Source organism: Podarcis tiliguerta, assembly GCF_965153285.1.
Source record: "Podarcis tiliguerta genome assembly, chromosome: 1".
Lineage (NCBI taxonomy): Eukaryota > Metazoa > Chordata > Lepidosauria > Squamata > Lacertidae > Podarcis > Podarcis tiliguerta.
Window position 1 is genome coordinate 12,472,223 of NC_139534.1, and position 15,825 is coordinate 12,488,047.

At 43.0% G+C, this 15,825-nt stretch overlaps 1 protein-coding gene across 2 annotated transcripts in view; it reads right to left on the minus strand.

Annotated features, from left to right (window-relative positions):
• Positions 1-389: 389 nt before the first annotated feature.
• Positions 390-15,825, minus strand: part of LOC310660748 (aldehyde oxidase 4-like) — a 62,508-nt gene continuing 47,072 nt past the window's right edge. Inside the window, exons 26-35 of one of the 2 annotated variants that reach the window (XM_083405763.1) lie at positions 15,544-15,771; positions 12,415-12,510; positions 12,024-12,152; positions 10,378-10,452; positions 7,871-7,923; positions 7,144-7,258; positions 5,207-5,272; positions 3,955-4,143; positions 2,208-2,375; positions 390-1,388 (exon numbers count right to left, since the gene is read on the minus strand). In XM_083405763.1, coding sequence (XP_083261889.1) covers positions 1,335-1,388; positions 2,208-2,375; positions 3,955-4,143; positions 5,207-5,272; positions 7,144-7,258; positions 7,871-7,923; positions 10,378-10,452; positions 12,024-12,152; positions 12,415-12,510; positions 15,544-15,771 — 1,173 coding nt within the window. In that variant the 3' untranslated portion in view covers positions 390-1,334. Of the gene's footprint in view, positions 1,389-2,207; positions 2,376-3,954; positions 4,144-5,166; positions 5,273-7,143; positions 7,259-7,870; positions 7,924-10,377; positions 10,453-12,023; positions 12,153-12,414; positions 12,511-15,543; positions 15,772-15,825 lie in introns of those variants that run through there. The other variant, XM_083405764.1, reaches the window with a different exon arrangement.

Sequence of the window (15,825 nt, forward strand, 5' to 3'; positions counted from 1 at the left end):
TGCCACACGATTTCTGTTCTCACCCTGAAGCAAAGTTCTTAACCTGAGGTACTATTTCTGGGTTAGCGGAGTCTGTAACCTGAAGAGTATGTAACCCGAGGTACCACTGTAACTGCAAAGCCATAAACTATACAAGCACTGACAGGAAGTTGACTGGCAAGGTCAAAGACAGGGAGGCCCTGGTTCAAATTTTCACTTGGCCATGGAGCCCATTAGGTAATGCCTAGTGAATCTCACACACTTAGCCTAGCCTGACTCTCGAGTGCTGTGAGGAAAAAAATTAAAACCTGGGGTGTGTGTGGAGGTGAGGAGAGCTTATGTAGGCTGCTCTGGACTCCTTGGGGAGACAGCAAAATACAAAAATAAAATAAGTAATTCATTGTGACTCATACAGTTTCATAATAACAATTTTTTAATTTTTTTTATTAGCATATATGTCAGATCTCTTGAAAACAATAGTTCTCAAATCATCGTGCGAGCAAAGGTGATCATCAGGATAATAAATGATTACAGTTAATGCTTTAAAAGTACTTGGCCATTATTTTACCAGCTAACTGCTTCCCTTTTTATGGGTCTGATACCACCCCCACAGGTATGTTCAGGCTGAGGAACAGAGCAGTGGCTTATGACTGCCTTGCAGTGTAATCCAGAGTTGTTCCTATTTTGCAAGTAAAATTTTCCCACCTCCACAGCGCACCCTGGCAACACGTCGTCACTTTCTGCTGATGACAGTTTTCAGTTTCCTTAACATGAGATAATGCTACGTGGGTCTACTCTGAGTAAAGGTTAATTGAATACCAAGTCTGGGCAAGTTCCAGGAGAAGGTCTGCTTAACTGGCAAGGGACAGAATGTATAAGCCAAAAGAGTACTTCAGCACTCTCCCCTGTGCCCTAACATTTACTAAATGATTCTCCCTAGACCCACATGATCCTCAAAGCCCAAACCAACAATTTCACCCCTCTCTAACTCCTCTGAATAAAAGCTGAGGTGTATCTGTGTGCCTGGTAGGCAGCCACCTAATTACAGCATTTTATATGCCTACAGTTACAGATGTAGATGTCAATGGCCATTACAATACAATATGAACACAAATCACAGATGTAGATATACAGTTGCTAATTCTCACAGTTTGGAATTAAATTTTCTTATCCCTTATACGACGTCTATGCTTGATTATACGCCTGCTGAAATTCACAATTTGTTTTCGTACATCGATATAATTTTAAAAAATCTTGCACAGCTGAAATTAATATCGTGTGTGATTAGACTACAACGGCTCTTCTGAGGAGGAAGAACATACAAAAGCGAAAAACTTTGACAGAAAACCAGGACGTTAGTCTACTTCAATAGCCCATGGTTTATAGGTTCCAGGCTTGTCCTTTGGAATCTAAAAATGAGAGAAAAACAGAAGGGCTATTCTTATGTGCAATTTCATATTATGAAATAAAAGGAAATCAATCAGGAAAGCTACAGTGCATTGAAACATGTGAGATACGAGTTTATATTGCTCTGTACATACTTCAGGCATTGAATCACTGTAGTTTAATTTTTTTCCTCTCTAACAGAACTTTTTTAGACATCACTTTGCAAGTGCCCATACCTGCATGCTATACATACAGCACAAACAGTTATTATTATTTATTTATTGAACTTGTTAATCACTTTATCTTGCTCAGGGCAACCCAAAGCGACTTATAATTCACACACACATACAGGGGGGTGTCTTCTGGCTAGTGCACGTTAGTTTATTTGCCCCCACACATTTCAATACCCCATTATACTTCTTTCTCCCTCCTGTGAGTTTATTGATATACTGGAAGCCCAACAGCAGGAGTTAAAAAAGATCAGGCTTACTAGTTGCCTTGCTTCTTAATATTCTCTGGTTGGCCTCTGTTATTTTCTCCTACTGATAGAGAACCTATTTAAGGACTCTATACGGGCTCTTAGATACCCCATAAGGGAAAGGGAGCAGATATGTATTCATTTGTGTTAATTTTTACTTACTTGGGGGGCAGCTGCCCCCCAGCTATGCCCACTAGACTAGATGGTCCTCCAGCCATTTTATCCTAGGTTCTCTGCTCTGCTGAGTCATACTCAGCCCCTCAGTTCTCTGCCTCAGTTTTTTGTGTCTTGCTGATGCCAACAGAAGAAAGCACAAAATGAATGGAATATAAGGTGGTGGTGGTGTTTTTAAGGAAGTATTTACCATCTCTGTGAAGTCATCAACACAGGCCATGCGAATCCTTTCTATGTTCAGTGGACTGTCCATTGTGAAAACACGGTGCAATCCTCTTTCCTTCCGGGCAGCAGCCACTGCATCCCGTATAGCAAAAAACACAGAGCAGGCTTGGAATACTCCAGCCTCACCCACACCCTGTAGGAAGATGAAGACAACCAACGATGGAATACAAAGATAAGGGAAGATCCATGAAGTTTAGACCAGGGGTCAGCAAACTTTTTCAGCAGGAGGCCGGTCCACTGTCCCTCAGACCTTGTGGGGGGCCGGACTATATTTTGAAAAAAATATATGAACGAATTCCTAAGCCCCACAAATAACCCAGAGATGCATTTTAAATAAAATCACACATTCTACCAGTGGCGTAGCGTGGGTTGTCAGCACCCGGGGCAAGGCAAGTAATTTGCGCCCCCTAACCCCCAGATGTTGCGCCCGGTGCGGCCGGCCCCCCCTGCACCCCCACGCTACGCCACTGCATTCTACTCATGTAAAAACACACTGATTCCCGGACCGTCCGCAGGCCGGATTGAGAAGGCAATTCGGCTGCATTCAGCCCACGGTCCTTAGGTTGCCAACCCTGGTTTAGACTATTTTTTTTTGCAATCACCAGTTGATAGTTCTGGATGGGCATGCAACTCCTGTCTCACAAATGGTTGCAAGGTGTCACCACCACACCTCAGCTAAAACTCAATTTAAAAACTTTTAAATAAATTGTTCTGCATAATCCCATTAAAATTAAGAGTGGTTGTGCAAGTCTGAGTTTGGCAGATTGCAGACAATGTGTCCAGACTGGCAAAGCATCCACCTAAGATATTTAGGCTGATACGGAAGGGGGGGGCATGTCTTCTTCACCTCCTTCTTTGCTACAATATATCCATTTATTTCCAATTGTCAATGTCAAAAGGGACTAAAATCTATAAAATTCATAGAAAATCAATGTGCCAATTTGCTCAATTCCTCTAGGACTCCATGACACCTCCCCTGTCCTCCATAATCCCTCAAGCAAGGTGTCAAGACCCGAATCCTGTCAAATCACTCTGCCAAGCCTTTCCTCTGGGCAATGCCAGGTGGCAGACTATGCATACATGGACCACTGTCTTCTCATCACGGGTACTCAGGATGTGCTTATCTGCGCATATCTCCAGCTCTGCATATTCCCCCCTCCCTCCTCCATATGTTAATCCTGTGTAACACAACCTCTTCTTAATGTATTCATGATGTAATCTGTGTAACCCAACCTCTTCTTAATGTATTCATGATGTAACTGGGATGTATTTTGCACTGTATTCTGGGACATGGAGGGAAGTTTCAAAAGTTCATGTCACTCCTTTCTCGCTGTTCAATCTCGCCTTGAACCTGTTGCACAATAAACTTTGATCTTCTGCAGTTTGCTCCTGTCTCCGGCTGAGCTCATTTTCCTCCGCAGGGACCCGCGGACTTAGTCCGACGAGCTGGGTGGCAGAGCAGCCTCACACCCAGATTTTACCGTAACAAGGCATTAACTGGAATGGGAAAACATAAGAGGCTAAACTGGCAATAAAATATCAGAAAATGGCTTTAAAAGCCTTCCTTTGTTTCTAGAGATAACCATCTCTAGAGCGTCTGCTTTGAGATGAATGCTTTAACTGAGCCTCCTGGAGATTCATTGTAATAGTAACTAATCTGTACCAAACACCCTCTTATGTATTATCCATCACCACACTTTTAATTTGTTTACCTTGGAGGAGTAGATTGCAATTGGGTTTCTTGAGTTTGGCAAGAGGTAGATTCTAAACTGCTCTGGGACATCACAGACAGCAGGAATTTTATATGTGTCTGGTCCCAGCGTGTACTGCTGTCCTTCTGGGGAGAAGTATATTTCTTCCATCGTATAAAGTCCAAGTCCCTGCATAAAGCCGCCTTCAATCTGACAGAATAAAAACGCATAAATTCTGATTTTCATTTTAAATAGATTGTGATTTGCTCAAAGTATTTACTCTTTCCCCTGTGCAGCCACGAGGGCTGGGAATTGCTCTGACACTCCTCTGTGTTCAGTGCTGCAGTTCCAGACATGTTGATTGCTAAACCCCTTAATAAAAATGAATTGGGGAATGGTTGGGGTGGGGAAAGGTACTGCCTGTTTTCAAGGAAGTTGTTGGGGCTTTCATTCTGCAGGGTGGATATACTGTGCAATCATTGAAAGAGGAAGTCCCTTTTGGTATATAGGACTGCTTCAGTGGCAGCAAAAACAAGTACCGTATTTTTGCTCTCTAAGACTCACTTTTTCCCTCCTAAAAAGCAAGGGGAAATGTGTGTGCGTCTTATGGAGCGAATGCAGGCTGCACAGCTATCCCAGAAGCCAGAACAGCAAGAGGGATTGCTGCTTTCACTGCACAGCGATCCCTCTTGCTGTTCTGGCTTCTGGGATTCAGAATATTTTTTTTCTTGTTTTCCTCCTCCAAAAACTAGGTGCGTCTTGTGGTCTGGTGCGTCTTATAGAGCGAAAAATACGGTATATGTATCAGCTATACAGCTGGTGTAAATTTATTCATAAAATACTGTATAATGTAGGCAGATCACTTGCTAATGGAGAAATGGCTACTGAATGATAGTTCCAATATGAAAGACATTTCGTTTATACCCTTTGCTGTGGTGCCCTTTCAAGTCCCCTCTCTGCATATTACTTTTCCTTGAATCAGATGCACTACGCACAGGGGAGTACCAAATCAGTACACTTTGGAGAAGGACTGCCCACCAAACTTATTCATGAAAGGCTGCTTCCTTGACCAGCAAGCAGCAAGGCTTCCTACCCATCCATTAGATGCAGGTGGAAAATTGCACTTTTGGCACTGGATCAAGGCTTACAGGAAGAAGCACTCCAAGAATAAAATGCAACAGGGCATTTATTTATTTTTTTACCATTCAGAAAGGCCCCGATCTATTTGCTTACAGCTAGTATAAAGTGCAAGTTCAAAGCTCTTGGTACATGCCTGTCCTATGTCAACAGCTGGATTGATGCTGAAGCAGGCATCCATGACAATGTCTGTTCGGAGGTTCTGTTGGACAAATAAGCTGTTGTCAGCACATTATCTTTATAGAAAGCCTTAAGAAAAAATAGAATACAAAGGACACCCAACTCGAAAGTACAATAACCATGAACACAATATCAGGGGCCTCAAAATTGAAATTCTAGCACCTCAGAATATTTCTGAAGCCCTGAGCCCTGAATCGCCCTTTTGAACTTATGCTTGCAGAAGTCCCTGAAAATGAGAATCAGATGATTCCCCCCACTGACCAGAACAAGGAATAATAATAATAATAATAATAATAATAATAATAATAATAATATTTTTTTATTTATACCCCGCCCTCCCCAACCAAGGCAGGGCTCAAGGCGGCTTACAAGCAATAATAAAAGCAAGTTGAATGAATACAAGTTAAAAACAAGATTAAAATACAAGAGTTAAAATATTGAAACATTAAAATATTAAAATGCAGCCTCATCACAGGAGGAGAAAGGAAAAAGAAAAAAGAAAGAGGGGGAGGGAATCAAATTGGCGCCAAGCCAAAGGCCAGGCAGAACCACTCTGTCTTACAGGCCCTGCGGAAAAATCAGATCCTGCAGGGTCCTGGTCTCATGAGGCAGAGCGTTCCACCAGGCCGGAGCCAGTGTTGAAAAGGCCCTGGCTCTGGTTGAAGCTAATCTAACTTCCTTAGGGCCCAGGACCACTAGGGTGTTGCTATATATGGACCTTGAGGCTCTCCGAGGGGCATACCGGGAGAGGCGGTCCCGTAGGTACGAGGGTCCTAGGAAGAGGGATGGAAACCAGAAACCTGACATTTTGATGTTGATGTTCGGCCTCTCTCTTGCATTTGGAAAACTTGGGGTTTACTGTTGTGTCCCAGATAGTCCGGGGTTCCAACAAAGGAAGAATCCTATTCCAAGCATTATCTTGTAAGGAGAGGCCATACTCTAGTGAAGCCAATGGTCTGTCTACGCTAGAACATATGAAGCTGTCTTATAAAGTTCATCCAACTAGCTCAGTACTAAATACTCCCACTGGCAGCAGCTCTCCAAACAATCTGCTACCTGATCCTTTCAACTGGAAATTACAGTGGTGCCTCGCAAGACGAAAAGAATCTGTTCCGCGAGTCTCTTCGTCTTGCGGTTTTTTTCGTCTTGCGAAGCAAGCCCATTAGCGGATTAGCACTATTAGCGCTATTAGCGGCTATTAAAGGCTTAAGGGATTAGCGGATTAGCTGCTAAAAGGCTATTAGCGGCTTAGATCAACTGTTAAGCGGCTTAGCGATCAGCTGTTAAGCGGCTTAGTGAACAGCTGTTAAGTGGCTTAGGGGCTTGGGAAAAAGGGGGGGAGGGGGAAAAACCCCGCAGGAACTCACAAGACATTTTCATCTTGCAAAGCAAGCCCATAGCAAATTTGTTTTGCGAAGCACCTCCAAAACGGAAAACCCTTTCGTCTAGCGGGTTTTCCGTCTTGCGAGGCATTCGTCTTGCGGGGCACCACTGTATAAGGATTAAATCTGGGACCTTATGCAAATAAGGGGTTGTACCCATTGAGTTATGTCCTCCTCCAAGAAACATGGCTGTGATGACAGGGCCTGGTTCCAGATACAGTTTGTAATACTACCAAGGCACAAGTAAGAGTATTCTAGCCGTTGCAGTATATGGGCATCTTAAGCACAACCCAGTTGTCCATTCCAACAGCAATTGAATTTTCCATCTCCAGTGGCTGGCTGTTTATTCCTTTTTGATACACAGTCATATTGGCGACTTTTCAAAACTTCTAGTGGCACAATGTTCCCTCAGTTAAAGAGCGGTTCATATCCAAACAGAGAGCAAAGGAGAGCCATCAAACCACCCAGTGGCCTATGAATTGCCAAAGAGGAGGTAGGGCTCAATTTTTACCTTATGATCACCTGTCAGGCAGTCAATCTCAACCTCTGAACAAGCAGTACCAAAAACGTAGTATGGAAATGCGTGGCCTTCTCCTGTCTTCCAGTCCATATTGGTGACATATCCTCTGATGGGTGGAGGGGAAGGAAGGAGTCATTTAGATGTTAGATTTCAGTTTTACTACGGCATGCTCAACAGAAATCATGTCAAAAAAGGGCCAAATTACTTGAATGCTCTGTATTTTGCCACACAGGGTGGGATGCAGAAAAAGAAACTGGCTGTGAGAGGGACTAGCCAATGACAGAATGGGTATTTTCCTGTTGAGCCCTATCTGATTATGGCAATAGACACTGGTCCACAGCCCGATTTCGGAATCCTGGGGTTTCTTTGATGCCATCTAACCAGTGCTATTTTTCTAGAAAAAGAGGTGCCGGACCTCGCCATGAACGCCTTTGTTGTTCTCTTATAATGGCAATGGCGGCCACCTGAAAGGTGCCAGAACTAAGTTCCTGCGAGTTCTGGCTGAAGAAAGCCTTACATCTAACACTGGCTCCTCCGACATAAGATGTGGTCTCCTGGAAAACAGTACAGCCCCTTGTTGTAACATATACAGTAAGTATAGTTGGCATCAGGTCCACCATCCAAAGTTTGAGACTTAACTTTAAACTATCCAACCGCAATCAGTCTTAAGTGGTACTCCAAAAGACAGCAGTTTAGGAAACGATGATAGATGCCTTACTTGAAGTAGCCTGTAGCTGAGAGGTTGATGCTTTCCTCATAAGCTTCCGTAATCTGCAAGAGGAATATCTTTAAATCAGATTTCAAAAATAAATGTGTACACAGCAAAATAACAAGGAACATTCAGAATGAACTTTCTATCTCTGCACAACACAGGCAGGATTTATTATTTGTCTTCCAGAGCTATATCTGCCTGCACTGAGGCTTCCTATGCTATCCATTCAGCCCCACAGAACTAAAAACATTCTAAGCATCGCAGCAAAAGGTGGGTTGTCTCTTTTTCCTTTGCTGACTGACAGCTTGCAACCAGCTGACTGCATGGGTCCTACAGTCCAGACCAGTTTGGATGATCATGTTTCAGCTTATCAGGCAGAGATATTATTGTCTGAATGTGGCCTGTGTTACATTGATGGGTAGGAAAGCTCATCACAGGCTGAAGTCCCTGTGTGTTTAAAATTGAGACAGCTGAGGTTGCTTGTCCATTACGGGTGCAAGATCTCTTTTTTATTTTATTTATATCCTACCTTGCTCCAAATACAAGATCCCAGGCAGCTCACAATATGAATTATAGCAGCTATGACTAAAAACACAACACTCAATGCATTTTTAAAAATAAATACAGTGGTGCCTCGCAAGACGAAAAGAATCCGTTCCGGGAGTCTTTTCGTCTTGCGGTTTTTTCGTCTTGCGAAGCAAGCCCATTGACGGAGTAGCGCTATTAGCGCTATTGGCTAAAAAAGGGCTAAAAACGGCTTTTTGGGGGGGGGGATTAGCGGTTTTGCTGCTAAAATGCTTTTAGCAGCTTAGCGATTCAGAATAAGGGGTTTTGGAGCAAAAAAAAATATTCGATTTTTTCCATCATTTTTCGTCTTGCGAAGCAAGCCCATAGGGAAATTCGTCCTGCGAAGCGCCTCTGCAGACGGAAAACCCTTTCGTCTTGCGGGTTTTCCGTCTTGCGAGGCATTCGTCTTGCGGGGCACCACTGTACCGGGTAAATGAGGAACCCTATTAAAACTCCTGAACACTGGAATTTACTTGGCTTTAGTGGAAATAAGATAAGGATTTGAGATATTAGGATTTAAGGGTATAAGATTTAAGGTTTTCCCCCCCTTTTTTTGTCTATTAGACTGGAGTTTGGATAACTTTCTAGATGTTGATGGGAGAATAAGGTTTAAATGGATTAAGATAAAAAAGTGAGTAAGCAATGAAAGATGGAAAGAACTTGCTGATCTAATTAATAATTGGAATACAAAAAGGGAGGTGGGAGGAGGTCGAGGAAATAAGTTACTGAAAGATGGAACTTAAAAAATGGAAGTGTTTTCTTTTTAAACGTTTTTATTTTTTGTTTCCTTTTTTGTTGGTGGGGTGGAGGGGTGGTGTTTTTATGTATTCTTAACATTTTTATTTTTGTTTTTTCCTCTTATTCTACTGTATTTTGTCTTTTTCAAAAAAAAATTTCTGTATTTGTGAAAACTGGAATAAATATTATTAAAAAAAAACCAAAAAACTCCTGAACACTGAAAACCATTTAAAAACACAATGACGAAAATGAGAAGGAAAAGCCTTATGAGGACTACTCTTGTTTTTTAAACTAGAAGAATCGTCCAATTTAAAGTAAGGATTTCTGAATTAATAAGGCATAACAAATCAGAATGAAGTAATCCTCAGCATGCAGTTTTACTGAAGCTAGTAGGAAGTACATTACAAGATCAGATGAAGGTTTGCCAAATCCCACATTCTTTGCATTAAGGGACGCAGGTGGCGCTGTGGTCTAAACCACTGAGTCTCTTTGGCTTGCTGATCGCAAAGTTGGCAGTTCAAATCCGCGCAACGGGATGAGGTCCCGTTGCTCGGTCCCAGCTTTTGCTAACCTACCAGTTCGAAAGCACACCAGTGCAAGTAGATAAATAGGTATCACTGTGGCGGGGAAGGTAAACGGCATTTCCGTGCACTCTGGTTTCCCTCACGGTGTCCCATTGCGCCAGAAGCGGTTTAGTCATGCTGGCCACATGACCTGGAAAGCTGTCTGTGAACAAACGCAGGCTCTCTCGGCCTGAGGCAAGGTAGTAGCCTTCGACTGGACTTAACGGTCCAGGGATCCTTTACCTTTATTTTTACCTTACATTATGTGCAAATATCCCATTAACAAAACAGGTGTTAAATAGTCCTGCAGAAATGGGCTAGAGATCTACTGATGAACTGTGAACTGCCCTGTGATTTTGACATCTCTCCAAAAATGCTGTGTATGTTTTACATTGAATCTGGAACCAGTGCAAGATCTGAGATGGGACAACATGCTTAGATTTAATTTTGGTCTAGCTTAATCAGTTGCATTTTAGGTGAAAGTTTTGTTCCTCTTCAGATCTGGTAAGCTGCAGTGCAGCAGGACACCTGGCCGGGGAAGGCTTGTTTATTTAGATTCGTAGCAAATGGGAAAAGGATAGTTTTTTCTGAGTGTGCAATGCAAGTTGGGTCATAATTCAGTTTTAAGATATAGATGGCGTTTACCCAATCTTCCCATTTCCCCTGAGGGTTTTTCTTCATTATTGGTTCTAGCCGCTTCCGGAGAATTTGGCAGGCATTCTGTGAAGTAGGGTGGCAAAGAAAGGTAAGACAAATTAGTCAACAATAATGAAACCCAAGTTTCACTTAAAAAAAATAAAAAAAATTGTATTGTACTCTAGGATTGGCAATTTTTTTCGGCCTTAAACTTCTTTATAACATGGATAAATTAAATAGGCAAAGCTTCCTCAGCACAGGAGAGCAAATTGTCAAAAACAATTTTTAATGCCATTGTCTATTTTTATTCATTTGTTTAAAAGATTTTGACAAATTCTTCTCTGGGTGGATACTGAAATTAGAATACATTTTCAAATGAAAAACCAAAGAAATACAAATTTCACTGCCAGGAGCAATAATCACAGATTGGAGTATTATAGCCCAGCATAAAATAACCACTCTGAAAATAATGTGCAATGAGAATTCTAAAAGAATAACAGATTACAAAATAATGGGACAACAGATTGCAACAGATTACAAAATAATGGGAAGCTAGGGTGGAATTCATGAAGGAACAGATTGCAACAGATTACAAAATAATGGGAAGCTAGGGTGGAATTCATGAAGGAAAGTACAGCTAAGACTGATCTTGAGAGTTGCATTTGTCCTTAAATATGATAAACAAAAAAGAATGGATATTAAGAAACTGCTTTATACCAAGTCTGGTAGTTGGTTCCTTCAAGTTCAGTATTTTTACCTGCCCACACCTGATATCAGGTGGATGTGGCTAAACAGCCTCAGGGCCAAGTGGGGAGGTCTGCAAGCCTCATTAAGGCCTGCAAGCTAAGGAACCTAGACCACCAAGCCCTCTAGAACACTATGGTCCTTCCTAGTAAGGGTATAAGTGAGTACAGGCGTACGTCTGAACTCTCTAACAGCTAGAAAACGAGGCCCCGTTTCAAATAAAGTTTGTAATGTTTAAATCCCACTGAAGCCAATTCTCCAATTTCAGGTGTGGGTTTTTTTATAGTGCAACCAATACACGTCTGGTCAAATGCAAGCCCTGCTGAGTTCACTAGATCTTATTTCTAGGTAAGTGGGCACAGAATGACAGCAGGACCTCCAGTGTGTATTTTTTAAGACTACAACTCCCATCACTTCTGACCACTGGCTACGGTGGCTGGGACTGATGGGAGTTGGAGTCCAAAGAACCTCTGAACTGCTGCAGGTTCCTCACCTCTAAGCTACAACCTTAACAGCATCCAACACTGGCATCTGTTTACGCTGGGAAAATTCAGTTTAGAAAACCAAAACAAAGCCGTATTCTTAAGTGATCCAGTTTACAGGCCTTGAGTTATCATCGTAGTACACACCATACATTCAAAGCACATGCAATGCACATCTTCCTCCCAAAGTATTCTGGGAATTATAGCATATTAGGGAATTGTAGCTCTGTGAGGGAGTAAACTATAGTTTCCAATATTCTTTGGGGGGAGTTATGCTTTTTCAAATGTATAGTGTTTATGCAGCCACAGTGTGCCAGAAGAAGAGAACATACACAGAAATATTTTGAACAAACCATAACAATATCAAAATATCAAACGCACCCTGAACAACAGAGAACTTAAAACAATAGCCACAGATAAGTATCTAACCTGGACTGCTTTCCCATTGACCTCACTGCCAATTGATCCTGCGGTGACCACCGCATTAGGTATTGTTACTGAAGTTGTTTCATAAGGATGTACGTAAGACAGTGGTATCTTCAATTCATGGCTGGCAACCTTTTAGTTTAGAAAACAAAGATATTGACCAGGGGTTAACAGCCTAACTTCAAACCAACAGGGGAAAATAACATTTATAGTTAGAGTTAGACACACACAGGAGCAAAACCTGTTAGAAAATTAATTATCTAGCTCAGAAAGTATAAACATTGAAACTTTTCTCTATTTTTAAAAACACAGATGTAAACTGGAGCATATACAATTAACTAGCAAAGGAGTGAGTAGCTTTGTTTGTATGTAAGTGTTTAATATTTCGTACTACCTGTAACATCTTGGTGTATAATCCTTGTCCCATTTCCACTCCACCATGGGACACCAGCACAGACCCATCCAGGTAGATGTGGACCAGAGCTATAGCCTACAGAAAAATAACAAACTGATTATCCATCAAATCAAATCTACCATGATTTGATGCAGAAAAACATTCCAGGAGCAAAGAAGATATCATATTTTTCGCTCTCTAAGACGCACCAGACCATAAGACGCACCTAGTTTTGGGAGGAGGAAAACAAGAAAAAAAATATTATGAATCTCAGAAGCCAGAACAGCAAGAGGGATCACTGCGCAGTGAAAGCAACAATCCCTCTTGCTGTTCTGGCTTCTGTGATAGCTGCGCAGCCTGCATTCACTCCATAAGATGCACGCACATTTCCCCTTCCTTTTTAGGAGGGAAAAAGTGAGTTCTATAGAGCAAAAAATATGGTATATCCCACAGTGGCAGAAAAAAGGACACGTTGATAACAGAGTAGAGTTCTCGAGCAAAGGTCCCAGGTTCAGTCACTTGATGAGAATTTGGGGTACTAGCAGGGGTAGGAAAGAGCTCAGATGGAAAGCAGTTGCCAATGATAGTACTGACTAGGTGAGATTTTGGTCTGGTATCTTAGGAGCCTTCTTGAAGCCTAGCAACAGGATAAAGAGAACTGTTCCTTATAACAACATTCTTCAGCTTTGAGTTCCTGGATAATGTTGGACTACAATTCCCAGCCAGCTTAGTCAACAATCAAGGATGATGAGCGCACTGAGAAATCTGTCATGTCTCTATTTAGTTCAGGTGAATAGTAAATTTCCAATTATTTTTAATGGCTGCACATTGCACCCTTGATCACATCCTTTATAAAAGGTAAAGGGACCCCTGACCATTAGGTCCAGTCGTGGCCGACTCTGGGGTTGTGGCGCTCATTTTGCTTTATTGGCCGAGGGAGCCGGCGTACAGCTTCCGGGTCATGTGGCCAGCATGACTAAGCCGCTTCTGGCGAACCAGAGCAGCGCACGGAAACGCCATTTACCTTCCCGCCAGAGCAATACCTATTTATCTACTTGCACTTTGACGTGCTTTCGAACTGCTAGGTTGGCAGGAGCTGGGACTGTGAAACGGGAGCTCACCCTGTCACGGGGATTCGAACCACCAACCTTCTGATCGGCAAGTCCTAGGCTCTGTGGTTTAACCCACAGCGCCACCCGCGTCCCTCACATCCTTTATGGATGGGGCACAAATAAAAAAGCTGAAACAATTCCCATCTCTGAATTATTGGGGGGGGGGGATTGCCCCTGTGCTATTGTTAAAGCTATGTCTCACCCATGTTTAGAATGAATAGAAATACTCCAAATAAATAGATATTGTTATGAGTTGGGGGGAGGCAGATCCTCCTAAATTCTTAGATGTTGCAATTTAGCTAATATTTGGAATATTAAGGGAAGATGCCAGTGCAGTGTTGAAATACAGGCTATACGTGTTTTCCTGTTCAGGAGATGAGCTGATAGAGATGCCATTAAGAAAGGAAGGGGAGCAGAGTGTTGTCGTGTCCGACTCTTCGTGACTCCATGAACCAGAGCACGCCAGGCACTTCTGTCTTCCACTGCCTCCCGCAGTTTGGTCAAACTCATGCTGGTAGCTTCAAGAACACTATCCAACCATCTTGTCCTCTGTCATCCCCTTCTCCTTGTGCCCTCCATCTTTCCCAACATCAGGGTCTTTTCCAGGGAGTCTTCTATTCTCATGAGGTGGCCAAAGTAATGGAGCCTCAGCTTCAGGATCTGTCCTTCCAGTGAGCACTAAGGGCTGATTTCCTTAAGAATGGATGTGTTTGATCTTCTTGAAGTCCATGGGACTCTCAAGAGTCTCCCCCAGCACCATAATTCAAAAGCATCAATCTTCAGCGATCAGCCTTCTTTATGGTCCAGCTCTCACTTCCATACATCACTACTGGGAAAACCATAGCTTTAACTATATGGACCTTTGTTGGCAAGGTGATGTCTCTGCTTTTTAAGATGCTGTCTTAAAGAGCAGAATACTGGGACATCAAGAGTGATTGACAATGCAAATACTGTCCCTCCCCCAGCACTCTGAATAGTGGACAGAAGAGTTGGGAGGGGAGGGTTGCCGGGGCATGATGTCACTACATGTAAAAAAGGGTGTCCTTTTTGCATGAAGCTTGGGCTGCGTTTTTTAGCAAGGGTTTTGGGGAAGAAGCGTGGGGCCAGATGTCACGCGGGCTGGTAGAGGAGACAATGAGGTGGCATTTGGGCTGCCTTTGAACCCAGTGCTGTGCCCTCTTGAGATGTGATGCTCAGAACCCTCTCTTCATTCAGACTCATGGTTTGAATATGTATAAATAAACCATATTTCTTAAAGACACTACAGTCTCCGCTGTGCCTTGAATTTCCAATGGAAACACAAACCCTGCCAAGACCCCTGGAATCATGCATTGTACGGCAGAGATTGGGGTGGCCTGAACAATACACTGGGGGAGTGGGGCGATGACCTGCAGCTAGACAAGTGGCAAGAGATCTGTGAATGGGTGTCCCACAGTTTATTGAATGGTAAGTGCAGATCTAGGGACGCGGGTGGCGCTGTGGGTTAAAGCCTCAGTGCTTAGGGCTTGCCGATCGAAAGGTCGGCGGTTCGAATCCCCGCGGCGGGGTGCGCTCCCGCTGTTCGGTCCCAGCGCCTGCCAACCTAGCAGTTCGAAAGCACCCCTGGGTGCAAGTAGATAAATAGGGACCGCTTACTAGCGGGAAGGTAAACGGCGTTTCCGTGTGCGGCTCTGGCTCGCCAGAGCAGCGATGTCACGCTGGCCACGTGACCCGGAAGTGTCTTCGGACAGCGCTGGCCCCCGGCCTCTTTGAGTGAGATGGGCGCACAACCCTAGAGTCTGTCAAGACTGGCCCGTACGGGCAGGAGTACCTTTACCTTTACCTTTTAAGTGCAGATCTAGGAAGAGATGGACATTTGAATTGGGACTGTGGCACCAGAGAAGGCTTAACCCTTTCCCCCTGTGCCATTGTACCCACACAAATTCCTGTTTGCCCTGTATGTTTCTAACAACTTTGACTGTTGTTATTCTGCTTTACTTTGTAGATGGATAGATTTCTGGAGTATGAAAAAGCTTGCCTGGTGGTAATATGTGGTATTAAATCCAACCGAAAACAGCATAGGAATGATCTCAATCCCTTTCTTCTTCCAGTAGTTTTGCTTGTTAAATTCTTCTGCTGCTTTTCTCCTGTTGTAGTAATCAGACTTCTCCAGGCACTCTTTCCAACATGCGACAAGATTTGTAGCATCAACCTCTTCTTTGTAGGGAGTCTCAGATACTCCTTTGTACATGTTCATCCACCGGACCTTTAAAGGAGACATGCACGACACTGTTAATTTCTTCCAAGTTCTTGTAAACCA